Here is a 15,110-nt window from a genome sequence, read left to right on the forward strand (position 1 = left end):
AGGCCCTGAGCCATGTAATCTGTTACGGGTCTGATGTCTTGAAAGCCAGGCCTTATTTGTAGGGTGCTGTTCGGGGGGAGAAGTTTTGGGGGATCGTTTGAATCTTGATGGGAGGTGCACTGCGGATTCTGCCAATGTGAGTTGAGGACTTTGCTTAGAAAGAGGACACTGAAAAAAAAAAAAAAAGAAAAAAGAGGAGGACAGTGGCTCATCCAATAGGGACAAATAACCGAGCAAGCCTGGAAACCAAGGAGGGACGCGGGACGCTGGGAGGCGGTTGTAAACAACAAGTCCATTGGCCTGTACCCGACTTCCGAGAGCGGCGGCTGCTTTGGCTGGGCTGTTGCTGGGCAGGAGGAAAGCGCCCCTCTTCCTGTTGGGTCCGTAGTTGGCCCGGAGTGGCCGTGCCGAGATTGCCCCCTGCTGGCCGCCTTCGTTCATTTTAAATGAGGTTTCCTTTTAGTACTTTTCACCGGGATACCAACATGCTGAGAAAGCAAGAAAGACCTACTAGGAAAGGAAGATCTGCCTGCTGGGAAATATGGTGGCGGCCGAGGATCCTGGTTGGCTGGCCTTGAGGGCCTCTGACGACAAGTGGCCTGGACTTAAGTCGTCTTGTTTTTTAACTGAACCGTCCAGCATGTGCACGGCAGCGAGCGGTAACTCTCGGGGTTTAGGAGCCCGGACCGCGTCTCTCCAGACCCTTCTCCCAAGCAGGGCGCTCCTGAGGACGTAGACAACATAGACACACGAACCACAGTTGTTCCTGCTCCTTTGAGACGACGCTAGACGGCCGCTGTGCACCTTCCAGCCCTCTGACGGGACTTCTGTCCGGGCAGGGAGGTGGATCTCCACTCATCCCTGGAGTTTTATGCCTTTTGGGGCAGTGACGGTTGGGCACCCCCTGGGGGGCTCACTTACGGGGCTGGAGCTGAGGAAGGGGCTGGTGTCTGGCGCTGGTGGAGGCGGAGGCGGTGGGACATGAGGCAGGAGCCCCGGCGGGCCGGACTGAACGCCCTCGCCTCGACGACAACGGGGGTCGTGAAGCCTGAAGGGACGGTCACGAGCATTCTGGCTTGTTTCTTGGCTTTGTGTGATTTTCCCCTAGAAGATAACTTTCGTGTCTGTGTAGTGGGAAAGCCTGGGGGAGCTGGCCCACGGTGAGGGCAGGTGGGAGGGGCCCCCAGTGAGGTCTGGAGACCCGGAGCCGGGCAGAGGCCAGAGCAGGGGGGAGGGGCCGTGGCTGGGGCCTGGCGAGCAGCGAATGGCAGGTGGTTGCAGAGGGAGTCTCCTAGGTTCCCAGAGCCGGTTCCAGCGTGCTGGGGGGCAGGGCGCCCCAGATACCACAGCAGTCCCAGAATTCCCCTCAGTTGTGACACTGTCTACCCAGAGACGGCATCAGCTCCACAGGTGAGGGGCTCAGCCCCACCGACCGCCCCCAGCCCCTCCCCAGACGCCCGTCCCCAGTCCTGTGCTTCTGTTCCCAGCCTGCAGAGTGGAGGGTCCCTCCTCCTCGGGCTCTTAAAGTCGGCCGGAGCGGCTCACTGCTCAGGGACACATTTACGGGTTTACTGGATCAGCAGTCCGAGGAGGAGAGGCACAGGGCGAGGTCTGGGGAGGGTGCAGAGCTCCCGGGCCTCCCCAGGCGCCAGTCCCCACGCCTCCGGGTGGTCCGCTACCTGGAAGCTTTCCGAACCCAGTCCTTTGGGGTCTTCATGGAACTTGATTGCGTAGTTGTGATTGACTAAATCATTGGCCATTGGTGATTGATTCAACCTTGGGGGGGTGACCTGTCCCCTCCCTGGGGGTTGGGGCGGGACCGGAAGTTGAACCGTCTTATCGGTGGTTGGTTGTCCTGGCAGCTGCCCCGCGCTTGGGCGAAGACCCAAAATTCCCTTTGGGAACAGAACAGAACAGAAGTGGCCCTTCTGTCTGATAAGGCCCCCGCTGTGGCCCTTATCCTGGGAAATTTCAAGGGTTTTAGCAGCTGTGAGCACCAGACACCCCTGATCTTCCCCCTGTAGCATTAGAATCTACACGGCGCTGGGTGCCCCCGGGCCATCAGTAAGCACTGAGGTCTGTGTGGCGTGCACAGGGTCACCCGTGAGTAATGTTCAGGATCAGGCGTGAGAGGCTGCACAGGCTTCTTTCCCTGACCCTCGTTCTCTCCTCCTCAGGGGACCGTGAAGCAGCTCTTACTGTTCTCCGAGGCAGAGGGCAACCCGTGCTTCCTTGACGTCTGCGGGAACTTCCTGGTTGTGGGGACAGACCTGGCTCACTTTAAAAGCTTTGATCTTTCCCGAAGGTACAATTTTTGTCTAAAAGTACAGGCCTACCTTGGAGGTCCTACAGGTTCGGTTTCAGACCACTGTGGTAGAGCAAATATGGCCATAAAGTGAGTCAGAGGAATTTTCTGGTTTCCCGGTACATATAAAAATTATGTTTATCCTCTGCTGCACAGTAACATTGTGTCCAAAAAATGCCCATGCTTTAATTAGAAATTCATGTTTTTGCTAAACCACGCTACCGTCATGCAAACGCTCAGCACACTGTCAGCACTGATCACAGGTCACCGTAACAAAGACAATAATCATGAGAAGGTTCGAGTTGATGCAGACACGACCGAGATGTGACAGAGACACCAAGTGAGGAAATGCTGGAAAAATGGCACTGACTTGCTCAACACAGCTTGTCACAGACTTCAGTTTGTTAAAAAAAACAAAAACAAAAAAAAAAAGGATGTGCACTAAAGTGAGGGATGCTTGCGCACATTTAAAAAATTAGGAGACAGAGTGGTGTGTGGAAAACGCACAGGAGCTGGGACCCACCCTCTCGCTCCACTGATTGGTTTTCATGACACCGGGTTTTTTGTAACACCTTATGTTTTGGCATAAATCCTTTTTAAAAAATATTTATCTACTTATTGGAGAAAGAGTGAGAAAGCAAACAGGGGAGGGGCAGAGGGCGAGGGAGAGCGTGCAACCCAAGCAGCTGCTCGCTGACCAGGGAGCCGCACGCAGGGCTCCGTCTCAGGACCCTGAGGTTGTGTGACCTGAGCTGAAATCAAGAGTTGGACCCTTGACCGACGGAGCCACCCAGGCGCCCCTTGGCATAAATTCTTGGTCTTTGTATCCTGGGGGAGGGAGCAAACAGGATGACGGTTGAGCACGTGGAGCACAGGGTAGTTTTCAGGTGGTAAAATTTTCTATGTGGTCGTCAGAGCCCGTGGAACCTTACAGCACGTGGTGAGCCTAAAATGTATGCCAAGTTCAGAGATCTTTTCGGGAATCCAGGATGGAACACAGGACATGAAGGAACACTGCGAGTGTGCCAGAACGTGCGAAACGGTCTCCCTGCTTTAGGGATCGGAGGCGTGTTGACACTGTTGGCCTAGGGTCAGCATACAGAGCTGCCTTGCAGTCCACAGTGCACCCTCCCCTGACCCTGGCCATGGGACGACCAGCCCGCACCGGCGTTCGGGTGCAGAGGTGAAGGACTGGGTAGCCGATGCAGGTTTTGGGAGCCGGGACTTCGCTGTTGGGAGGAGGTGACAGATAAGCAGGGGGAGGAGGCGAGAGCAGCCGCATGGTGATGGGTTGAGTGAAAGTCACTTTTAGCTTAAGACAGACTCAGCCGGGTCAGATGCCCCTACATCCGGCAGTCTGCACGCATGTCCTGGGTGTGTGCAGCGGCCAAGAGGCTGCGAGCGCACCCGGCTGCGGGTTCCCACGGCATTCTCCATCAGGAGGACCGGGATCCTTGGAGAGATCCTGGGACTGAGGCAAGACATGTGCCCATGAGCCTAGGGTCTGGGAAACTGTCCTAGCCCAGAAGAGCCGAAGGAGACAGGACTGTGAAATGTCATGTGGGGCCTGGAGGGGCTCCAACGACAGAGGATGTTAGGGAAACACGGAGGAAGTGGGACTTCTGTGAGAACAATCGAGATGAGCCTCTGCTGTCCAGCCAGTACTTCTGGGGCAGCAACCAGCCAGAGCCGGCTAACGCGGGCTGCTCACCTGCGGCTCTGTGCCCCCGTCGCTGTGCAGACGCGACGACAGCCGGTTCTGGCAGGACCAACGGCGACGAGCGGGTACAGAGCAGCTGCTTTTCGTGTCAGAAGAGTGGGGGAGGGTGTATATTTAATTTGTTTAGTAAACCCAGGAACTTTAAAAATTCACCCAGACAAATCTTGAATCATTATGTTTACACCTGGAAGTAATACAATGTTATTGTCAATTATACCTCAATTTAAAAATTTTATTTTAGGGGCGACCAAGTGGCTTAGTCATTAAGTGTCTGCCTTCAGCTCAGGTCATGGTCCCAGTGTCCTGGGATTGAGCTCCACGTCGGGCTCCCTGCTCAGTGCAAAGCGTGCTTCTCCCTCTCCCACTCCCTCAACTTGTGTTCCCTCTCTTGCTGTGTTAAATAAATAAAATCTTTAAAATAATAATACATTTTTGGGGCGCCTGGGTGGCTCAGTGGGTTAAAGCCTCTGCCTTCGGCTCAGGTCATGATCCCAGGGTCCTGGGATCGAGCCCCGCATCGGGCTCTCTGCTCCGTGGAGAGCCTGCTTCCCTTCCTCTCTCTCTGCCTGCCTCCCTGCCTGCTTGTGATCTCTGTCAAATAAATAAATAAATCTTTAAAAAATAAAATAAAATAATAATACGTTTTTATTTTATTATCTTTTAAAGATTTCGTTTATTTATTTATTTGGGAGGGGGGAGCTTGAGCAGGAGGAGAGGCAGAGGGAGAAGCAGTTTCTCTGCGGAGCAGGGAGCCCAATGTGGGGCTTGATCGCAGGACCCTGGGATCGTGACCTGAGCCGAAGTCAGACGCCCAACAACTGAGCCACCCAGGCGCCCCTCAATTTAAAAATTTTAAAAGTTTAGGGGCACCTGGGTGGCTCAGTGGGTTGGACCTCTGTCTTCGGCTCAGGTCATGGTCTCAGGGTCCTGGGATCGAGCCCCGCATCGGGCTCTCTGCTCGGCGGGGAGCCTGCTTCCCCCTCTCTCTCTGCCTGCCTCTCTAGCTACATGTGATCTCTGTCTGTCAAGTAAAGAAATAAAATATTTTTAAAAAAATGTTTAAAGTTTAAGCTCGCCCTGTGTTCTAAGCTGGGCCCCCTCCTGGGTGTCCAGACCCCCAGAGCAAGCAAGCCTCGGCCTTCGAGGAGCCCCGAGTTCTGTGAATGAAGCTTTCCTGTCGCTCCAAGAGCCGGTCCTGGCACCCTGAGCCGCCTGCATGCGGGGAGGGGGGGCGGCCGAGGGGCGGGCTTGTGCTTTGCCCTGAGCCCCTCGTGTTCCCCCTGCAGGGAGGCGAAGGTGCACTGCGGTGACAAGAACCTGGCGGCAGTGATCCCGGGCGCCGTGGCCGTGGCCTCGCTCAGGTGTAATGCCAGCGGCAGCAAGATCAGCGTCCTCCTCAGCAAGGTGGGGGCATCGGCGGCGGCCGCCGTCCCGGGACCGCCGTGTTACCGGTTGCCCTCGCGGACCGGGCACCGTGGGCGCCCGCCGGTGGTTAAACAGGAGAGCTCGGCCCCTCCCCATGGCTGAACAGACACCCATCTAAGAATGAGTCAAACTGCTGCGCGGTGCCGGGCAAGCCGCCAGTCGGGAGGCTTCCCAAGGACCGTGACCCCGCCGCACAAGCCACCGGCAGAGGCACCGAGAGTGCGAGGGGATGGCCGAGCCTGGCCTGCCCAGGGGTCTACAGTCCGTGGCAGGGGCGAGGCCGAGGCTGGCACGGTCGGTGGGCCGTCCCGCAGGAGCCAGCCTTGGCGCAGGGCTGAGGCAGGAGAGTGAGGAAGCAGCTTTCTCGGATTCTTCTCGGTGTGGGGGTGTGCACACATCCCCTGGGTGCCCGTCGCAGCCGTCCTGAGGGTTGGGATCGGCTGGTTGCAGCCCTCGGAGCAGTGTGGAGGCGGAAGGGAAAACCTGGTGAGGGCCCTTTGCGGGGCTGATGGGGCGTCCTGTCTCAGAGCTGAGTTTGAGGCGTCAGAGGGCAGCACGTGGGCCTGTAAAGACAAGCTTGAGTCTCAGAAGGGCAGTCAGGCTGGAAATGGGGATCTCAGGAGGAAAAGAGCGGCCCTGCCAGCCCGAGCACCAAGACAGGACACGTGGAGGACGGTCACCGCATCCCGGGTGGACGGTCACTGATGCAGGCAGCTGGATGGTGGTGCCCGAGCACACATGCACCAGAGCAGAAGCGGGGTGTGCAGGGGGGAAGGGAGAAAGCACCCCAGGATGGGGCACCTGTCTCCGTGGTGCTGGGGGTGAATGCAGGGCAGGAGTGGGGACAGCACAGGGACGACTGGCCGCGCAGGCCCGCTTCTCCGGAGCACAGTGACACTGAGCGTTACAAATGCCTCTCCTTGCGCTGGAATTCTTGCCCGTGGCAAAAGAAAAAATGACAAAAAGAAGTTTAGGTAGCGCAAGGGAGCTGCAGGAAAAATCAGCTGTCACCCGCCCCTACTGGCACTCCCATGGGGGTGGGGAACACCCGGAGTGGAGGGTCTGGATCCTCACAGGCAGGGTCTGGGGCCGGAGGCCGCGCGCCTTCAGCATCGCTGATGCATCTCCAGTCTGTCGCTCGTCTTTGCTTTTGCTGACTGTGTTCCTGGTTACTAGAAGCACATTCATAGTTACTCAAATCTGTTGACAATTTTGTGATTTTTCTCTTGCTGTCAACCTTACAGTATCTGCTTCTGTCTGAAATTTTGACAAATTCATTTTTTTTTTTACCTTTCTTAAGTACTCAGGCCCACTTAGCATTCTGCTGTCTTCTAGAATAAAGCCTTGCACGGTCTACCTGAATTCTTGGCGTTCATTGCCCCAGCAACCAGGCTGGTTCCCTCTTCCTTGTTTTTGTCACCTGTGTGAGAACTGGTTTTTTGGGACCCAGACTCCCCCGTGTCCCTGTGGTCAGTCCACCTCAGTGAAGATGACTTCACTGAAGTCAGCACTGACCACAGCCGGATAGCGGGAGTCAGGCCTTCACGACGTGTTAGGATTTGTTTTCAGTGCATTTCAGATCATTACAAAGTAGTGATCAAGCAGTGGTCTCAGTGGGATGAAAGTAAGTTGATGTCCACATTAGGAATGCCAGAGTGGCCGGTGGGTCGTGGACATGACGCTTGTTCTCAAACCTGTGGCGTGTCAGCCTGGCGGTACTGTGAGCTCCGTTTTCTCTTCCCCCCCCAGGCGGACAACAGCCCCGACTCCAAAATCTGCTTCTACGATGTGGAAATGGACACGGTGACCATCCTCGACCTCAAGACGGGGCAGATCGATCAGAGGGAGACGTTGTCCCTCAATGGCCAAGAGACCAAGAAGTAAGACTGTGGTTGGGGGGGTTTCATGGGAAATGCTGACACTGCTGTTGAGTTACCGGTCAGCTCCCAGGAAGGTTGCTGAGTTGTGCTCCAGAGCTCAGGGACCCTGGTAGTTACCAGGGCCCCAAACAGGCGGGACAGCCAGTATGCCCGGGCCATTGGGATGGACTCGAGCCTCTGAGGTCCTGGAATTACCCGGAGGAACCGGGCTTCTGGAAGGCAGTGGTGGCCAGGGCCGAGTCTCAGGGAGGGCGTGGCGGTCACTCCACTGCCGGCGCCTGGGCGGGGAGGGCATCCGCGTGGGTCGACATCGTGTTTCTGGAGAAACAGCGGGCACTCTTCAGGAGTTTGTGGTCGTCGGTCCTTCTGCCGCAGGGACTGTCCACCCTGCTCTGCGGAGGGCTCCTGTTTGGTTCTGCAGGAAGGGATGCCTGAGGGCTGTGGGCGCTGCCCCGGGCACGGGGTGGACGCTGAGACCGGTGCTGCACCGAGTGCACGGCCGCAGAGTCCACGGCTGGCCTTGCCGGCCCCCTTTCCTTTTGCTCTGTCACAGCCCCCGCCTCCTGGCCCAGCTCAAATCCTTTTCCAGAACCTTCTTTCTCCTGGTGGCTTAAACCGGCCGCTGCTGGTGGTTCCGCCGGAGCACCCCACCCCACTTCTCCCCAGCCTCGCTCTGTCCTCAGGCTCCAGACGTCCGTAGGAGCTGGTCGCCGTCACCGGAGCGTCGTTCCCCAGAAGCTGTTCTTGTCCGTCCCACTCACTCTTCGTGGTCACCTGGTCTGAAACCTCCCGGCTGACCTTTCCCTCAGTCCCCCGTCTGTGACTCATGCCGTGTTCCTTGTTTGAGCTGCGTCTTAGACTCGCCCTGCCCCACGTCCGGCCCATCCTGTCACTTCTCCAGTGCGCGGCCTCCCCTCAGACGCCCGTCCTCTCCTGAGATCGACCCTTCCTTTGCCTCCGGACACAGCTCGTCTGTGGGCAGCACCGCGGCGCCTGGGCCCCGGAACGTCCCATCGCCCCGGCCGCCCGTGCGGCCGGAGCCCTCCGTGGCGGCGTCTGCAGAGCCAGAGCAGCGCTCCCTGGCGAGACTCCGCGGGGCCTCTCGACCCGCTCTCTTCCGCCCGGGTGTCCTCAGGCGTGCTGGGCGGAGGGGCTCCGGAGCCAGCCACCCAGGCGGTGCCCTCCGGCCTGCTGACGCCGACCCGGGTCCCCGGCACGCGCTTCCGGAGGCCGCGAACGCGGGTGCTCCTCTCGGCTCTCAGGACTCCGGCTGGGCCTTCTCTTGCAGGAGCCGCGCCTTTGTGGATGAGAAGCTGCTGGATCTCGTCCCCGTGAACCATTTCTGGGACCAGAGCGAGCCCAGGCTGTTTGTGTGCGAGGCCGTGCGGGAGGCGCCAGGAGACCAGCAGCAGCCCGGGGACAAGAAGCCACCCACTGAGGACAGTCCCAGCCCCACGGTACCGTGGCCGCGCCGCCTTTGTATCTAGTCACAGGGGGCTCGGGGTGGGGGGGCTCAGGATCCTCCCGATGTGCTTTATGGGGAAGTTAGGGGGCAGCTGGTGCCTGGAGCAGAGGGCCGCCTTGAGGCCGCGTGGCCTGCATCCCCCTCTGGGTTGGCGCGGCCCTCTCTGGTCTCACTCACTGTGGTCTCAAAACTGTCATGTTTTGGTTTTCCTGTTACGTCAAGTGTGGCGCATTTCTCTCTGGGCCCCAGCCTGCTACCGAAAGGGTTATGGACCTAAGTCATGGTGGGGGCGTGTCGTGGGGCTAAGTCAGCCGACCGTCGCTCTTCCCTCCAGCGGGGCCGATTCCCACTGCATTGGCCTCCTCGCCTGCTCCCTGGCCTCCTCCCTGACCAGACTCCCCGGCTCTGCAGGGCATGCCTCCCCCAGGAGGGCCCAGGACTCCAACACTGTCCAGACTCGTGCTGTTGGAACATCTGCGCTCCCTGGGAAAGCCCAGCAGCCGGCTGGGCCTCCCGTGATGGTCTTGTTCCAGAAGGGTCCATAGTAGGTTCCCAGTACATCAGCAAGGGCAGCTGGCCCGCTCGCACTGGCCAACTTGTCTCCCTACCACAGGGTGGGATAGCGGGGGCCCCAAGATTGTCAGGAGTCAGTGTTCATGCCCCGAGACTTTCGGAAGCAGATCGGATCCTTGGCTCTGAAGCGCCGAGTGGTAAAACTCGCAGAGCTGGCGCCTCTGGCATCTCACTCCGGAAGTCAGAGGCAGGCACACGCGGGGTTTTCTCCCGGGAGAGGGTGTCGACCCCAGGCAAGCGAGGAGGGCGCGTGCTGATCTCCTGTGAAAGGCTCTTCCCGGCACTCTGATCAGAGGCTCTTTAGGGCTCCTGTGAAGATGAGAAAGTGCGGGAACTGGCACGGCGAGGAAAGGCTCTGGCCTCCTCAACCTGCTGCTGTCCCAGTCGGGCATGTTCCATTCACTGCGGACGGTGCTGCTGCCCCCGTCGCACGCAGCGGGACCCGGCCGAGCCCCCAGCCTCTCGGCTCCGTGTCCCTTATCCCTTCAAAGCAGAGGAGAGAATCTTTCTGGTGTTGTTGGTGTTTTTAAAGATTGGTTTATTTATGTTTAGAGAGAGCACGTGAGCAGGGGAAGGTGGGGGAGAGAATCTCGAGCAGACCCCCCCCCCGAGTGCGGAGCCCCACGCAGGGCTCTGTCTCATCACCCCAAGATCATGACCTGAGCCGAAGAAATCAAGAGGCGGAGGCTCCGCCGACGGAGCCCCCCAGGCGCCCCCTGCTATTATTGATGTCTATATGAGAGGAACTGAACAGAAAAACCTTGAAACACAGAAGTCTTTAGTTTCATTCACCAACTGCGATGGGAAGGATTGGGTTTTGCTGCAAGAAAATCCATGCGTGTGAAGGGCCTAGCCGCTCTCAGACTGCATGAGGCTCGTCCTTCCAGAAGGGGGGAGTGGATTATCTGTGTACGACCGTGTTCACCTGTTGCTCCTTTTTTCTCTGTTGTATGTAAACATCCTAACCCTGAAAATAGGAATTAGATGCCAGATAGAAAACTGCATCACCGAACTGCCAAGAGCAGCTTTCCTCTCTCGCAGGCGGACGTGGTGATTCTGTCCTTCTTCGTGACGGAGGAGCACGGCTTCTTGCTCCAGGACAGCTTCCCCCGGCCTCCCGCCTACCAGAATCTTCTGGGGATCGAAGTGCCTCATTATTACTTCACGAGAAAGGTGGGAGGCCCACGAGCACAGGGCCGCGTTCTCGGGGCCGCGTCCCCTGTTGGGCAGGGGTCTGCAGAGAGCCGCCAGGGTGCCCCGGCTCCCCTCCCGTTAAGCGAGGCGAGCCATCTGCTCTCGCTCGTTCCCTAGAAGGCCAGCAGTTAGGGGGGTTCTGGGTCAGGAAACTTACGGGACTTGGCTTTGCCGTCAGGACAGAGTAGGGCTGAGGTGGAGCGTCCAGGATCCCCGGGCTCAGGGCCAACGGCGGTGCAGACCCGCACAGTCCCGCCCCAGGTGGTGGCCCTCTCAGGAGCCGGGTCGCACACACGTGTGTTTAGTGGTGACAGATGGGGATGTTAGCCGCACACACGTGCACACTCCCAGCTCAGCTGTTTTGGATAAGTTCTTGGCCTTCTCTGGGCTTGGCCTCCTCGTCGGCCCGGCCCCTAGATCCGTGAGCATCCCACGGCAAGGCTGCTGGGTGCCGCCGCTCTGTCCACACGGCCTGCCGGCCTTCCCTCGGTGTAAACCGTCCGTGCCGTCGCGACGTTGCCGCACCTCCTTCTGACTTGGCGCTCCTTGGGCGTCTCCATTTCTCCTCGAGTTGGAGCTCAAAAAGTTGTGAAGGCATTTGAGGTCCTTCCTGTGACGTTTCCCATTACTTTCCCATCACGGACTGTGGTTGACTCCATACGCTGACAGGCCTCCTCTCTCCCCTCTCCTTTCTGCCTCCGTCCGCCCAGCTCCCGGTCCCAGAGAGCAGGTGTGTGTGGTGCGGCTCTGAGTGCCACTCCCCACCTACCATCTGTCCCCCGGACTTTGCCATGTTCCCAGGGTCTGTTTTACTTTACTCTAAGCTGCGCTTGTCCGCCCGCTGGTCCTGTCTGCTTGCGTGCCTCGGTTGCCGGGCTTGTCAGGGACCGCGGTGCCACGACAGCCCCTGGGTAGGAGCAGCACACCCGTGTCGCACCACAGAGCCCTCACCTGGCTCCGACTGTGGCACAGACAGCCCGTCACCTAGTGTTTGTGATGCAGGGAGTTTGTTCACCTGGGTTGGCGATACAGGAAGTCTTCCCAATTTGGTTTGGTTTTGTTTTGCCTTTTTTTTTTTAAGATTTTATTTATTTATTTATTTGACAGAGAGATCACAAGTGGGCAGAGGCAGGCAGAGAGAGGGGGAAGCAGGCTCCCTGCTGAGCCGAGAGCCCGACGTGGGGCTCCATCCCAGGACCCTGGGATCGTGACCTGAGCCGAAGGCAGAGGCTTTAACCTGTTGAACCACCCAGGCGCCCCAGAGGTCTTCCCAGTTTGACCTCTGACGTGGCTGTAACAGATGGCTGTGAAGCCTCGTGTTTCTTTAAAGCCGCCCTTCTTAGATTACTGGCCTGTATTCAAGGCCCTCAGCACGGGGTCCGGAGGCTCCCCACCTGCACACTCGAGGTGTGGATGTGAGTCTGATCCCCACCAAGGCCCCCAGCTCTGTGTCCTCCTCTCAGAACAGAGATGAGGCTCCAAATCGTGGGCAGCGGTGAGTGCACGTGGCAGGTGACCCACAGACTGTCCTGTCTGTGTGAGAATTCCCAAGCGCGACCGCAGCGGGCCCGTTCCAGTCAGAACTCAGCATCAGACGCAAGTCAGGCCTCTGCCCTGTGCTCTGTGCGCGCATCTTCTGGAAGCACCCGTCAGTGCAAGCTCTGCAGCACTTAGCCTCCTCCTGACGCGCCCCGAGCTGTGCTCCTCCGTGAACCCGAGATTCGAGCCACCCAGACGGTGGGCTGCCCCGGGTCCTTTGCTCATGCTAGGCTCGATTCCTGGAAGAGTCTTGCCATCCACACCTGGGTCTGACAGATCCTCCCCGTGTGTGAAGGCCCAGGTCGAGTGCCGCCCGCCATGGGGGACCGCAGGTGAACGGCAGAGGGAGAAGTGAGATGGGGGCTGCCGGGAACCGAGAGAGAGGCGGGGGTCACACAGCAGCAGTGGGGATGAGATCAGGATTCCTGGCCCAATTGCGCCACAGTGAGGGGTTCTCCCAGAGCACCACGCAAGTCTCAGCTGCCACTCAGATACCATCTGGGTGCTGGACAATTCAACTCAATCCTTTTTTTTCCCTTTTTTTTCTCTTTCTTTCTTTCTTTTTTTTTTTTTTACTGAAGTACAGTTGATGTCTGATGTTGTATTAGCTTCAGGTATACAACATGGTAACTTAACACTTCTGTCTACAGCTTTGTGCTCAACATGACCAACTTAGTCCTGACACCATCCACCTAGAGACAGCGTCAGGTCCCACGGATTAGGGGCTCAGCCCCACCGGACCGCCCCCACCCCAGACACCAGTCCCTGGTCCTGTGCTTCTGACCACAGGCCACAGCGCAGAGGCTTCCTTGTCCTCTGGCACACTACTAATCCACGTTATTGTTTTAGAAGATTCTACCTGAAATCATATTAACGTCACTTAATTTTAAGACTGTGTCCAGGTGGGTCATGGAACCTTTTCCTAGGGCAGAACAGACCTGGGAGGCCTCTGCATAGTCTTTTCAGAACTATTGAGAAGGTGGCATTAGTGAGCAGCTCTGATGACCCTGAGTGCCCTCAGACTCGCACTGCGTTTAGCAGGTCTGTGGCTGGGCGTCCACACCTGCCACGTCCACGCCTGCGGGCAGACCCGACGCTGACGCAGCCCTCAAGGTGGAGACTTAGCGTAGGCATTTGCTTTCTGCGAGCTGATGACCAATGGTGGCCTTTGTCATTCAGCCAGGAGAAGAGCAGGGGGACTCGGGGTGCCCGTGCGTGGGCAGGAGAGCCCTGCGGGACTTCGTCGGGCTGGAGGACTGCGATAAGGCCACACGGGACGCCATGCTTCACTTCAGTCTCTTCGTCACCGTCGGAGACATGGATGAAGCCTTCAAGTCTATCAAACTCATCAAAAGGTGAGGACTCTGCTCCCCGAGGTGTCGGGGATGTGCGTGGCTCTGGGGTCTCTCTCTAGGGCACTCTCCCTTTCCCACTGAGGTTCTGAGGATCAGTAACTCTTCTGTGACTGTGTCATGGCATATCTCATGGTTTGTCACCCACGGAAACGCCGCCACACTTGGGGATGCCGGGACCCCCTGGCGCGCTGTCACAGAGCAGGTGTATTACGGCAGCACAACGGGGTGCACAGAGCAGGTGAGCCCAGCTCGCCTCTACGGGGCTCCTGGGCTCTTGGGATGCTGTTAGCTTACTTTATTTTTTTTTAAGATTTTATTCATTTATTTGACAAGGAGAGACACAGTGAGAGAGGGAACACAAGCAGGGGGAGTGGGAGAGGAGGAGCAGGCTTTCCGCTGAGCCCAGAGCCCGATGCAGGGCTTGATCCCAGGACCCTGGGGTCAGGACCTGAGCCGAAGGCAGATGAACGACTGAGCCACCCAGATGCCCCTACTAGCTTGCTTTACCAGAAAGTGTTCACTGTTCTTCCTAGTCGAAAGTTCTGCAGTTGCTAAATATTTGTAATCCCTGTTCCTCTGGGAATAAGTGCTACCAAACAGGAAGGTTTGAATAACAAACACTCGAAACAGTATAGTGAAGATGCAATTAACGTTGCTCTAAAAGAATTTTTTTAAAGAAAGTTTTTAAAGATTGTTTTTTGAAAGATTTTTATTTATTTGAGAGAGAGAGAATGAGTAGGGGGTGGGGCAGAGGGAGAAGCTGGAGCCTGATGCAGGGCGCGATCCCAGGACCCCGAGATCATGACCTGACTAAGAGCAGACGCTTAACTGAGCCACCCAGGCTCGGTTGTTTATTTTAGATGGAGAGAGAAAAAGCACGCGTGTGCGTGGGAGAGGGAGGGGGAAGCAGACTCACCACTGAGTGCAGAGCCACACGCGGGTCCAGTCCCAGGGCCCTGGAGCTCACTGTGTGAGCCGAAGCCAAGATCAGAGCTCAACTGACTGTGCCGCCCAGACACCCCTTTTCTAAAAGAAATGCTTGCTCAAGGGCTGTCTGCAAGCAGCCTCCTCTCTATAACTGAGAGAGTTCAGCAGTTCTCAAGAGCATTTGGCAGATTTTAATCTCCAAAGGATAGGAAAATTATTGCAGAATGAAACTAAAATGGAAAAAAAAAGATGAAAAATTCAAGTCTCCTGGAATAGGCCCCCCTCCGGGCCCGCCACAAAATGCCCCATTGTTGGCAGCGAAGGTTTCTATAACACAGAAGCACCTTTCAAAATAGCACATGAGCCCTAGTCCCTTGTCTAGTTTCTAAAACAGTGAGGCCAGACTTTGTGAAGGAAGAGCCTTTTGCACGCTGGCTGTGGATGTGGACGAAGAGGGTTCTTAGTTTGGGGGGTGAACCGGAGTCTGAATGGCACGGTCCAGCCTTCCTCTGGTCACCTGTCATTTAATATAAACACAGTCGCAGATCATGACCAACCACAGGGTCAACTTGAATACTTCCACATACCCTTACATGGTTGTATATGTAATATAGTAAAGCTGTATATTTCAAATATTTTATTATTTTTTTAGAAGACTATTATTTTTAGCATGTGATTTAGGGCCGAGGGGAGTCCTTTGCAGGCAGAAGCTCAGGTTCGAGGAAGG

The 15,110-nt window shown here is 57.0% G+C and overlaps 1 protein-coding gene across 2 annotated transcripts in view; it reads left to right on the top strand.

Annotated features, from left to right (window-relative positions):
• IFT140 (intraflagellar transport 140) overlaps window positions 1-15,110 on the top strand; it is a 72,963-nt gene that overhangs the window by 25,067 nt on the left and 32,786 nt on the right. For both annotated transcript variants that reach the window (XM_080829856.1, XM_080829857.1), the window contains exons 13-18: window positions 2,178-2,305; window positions 5,312-5,429; window positions 7,200-7,330; window positions 8,619-8,787; window positions 10,410-10,541; window positions 13,281-13,456. In XM_080829856.1, the coding sequence (XP_080685982.1) occupies window positions 2,178-2,305; window positions 5,312-5,429; window positions 7,200-7,330; window positions 8,619-8,787; window positions 10,410-10,541; window positions 13,281-13,456 (854 nt within the window). The remainder of the gene's footprint in view (window positions 1-2,177; window positions 2,306-5,311; window positions 5,430-7,199; window positions 7,331-8,618; window positions 8,788-10,409; window positions 10,542-13,280; window positions 13,457-15,110) is intronic.

The sequence above is a fragment of the Martes martes genome, assembly GCF_963455335.1.
Source record: "Martes martes genome assembly, chromosome: 18".
In the NCBI taxonomy this organism is placed as follows: Eukaryota; Metazoa; Chordata; class Mammalia; order Carnivora; family Mustelidae; genus Martes; species Martes martes.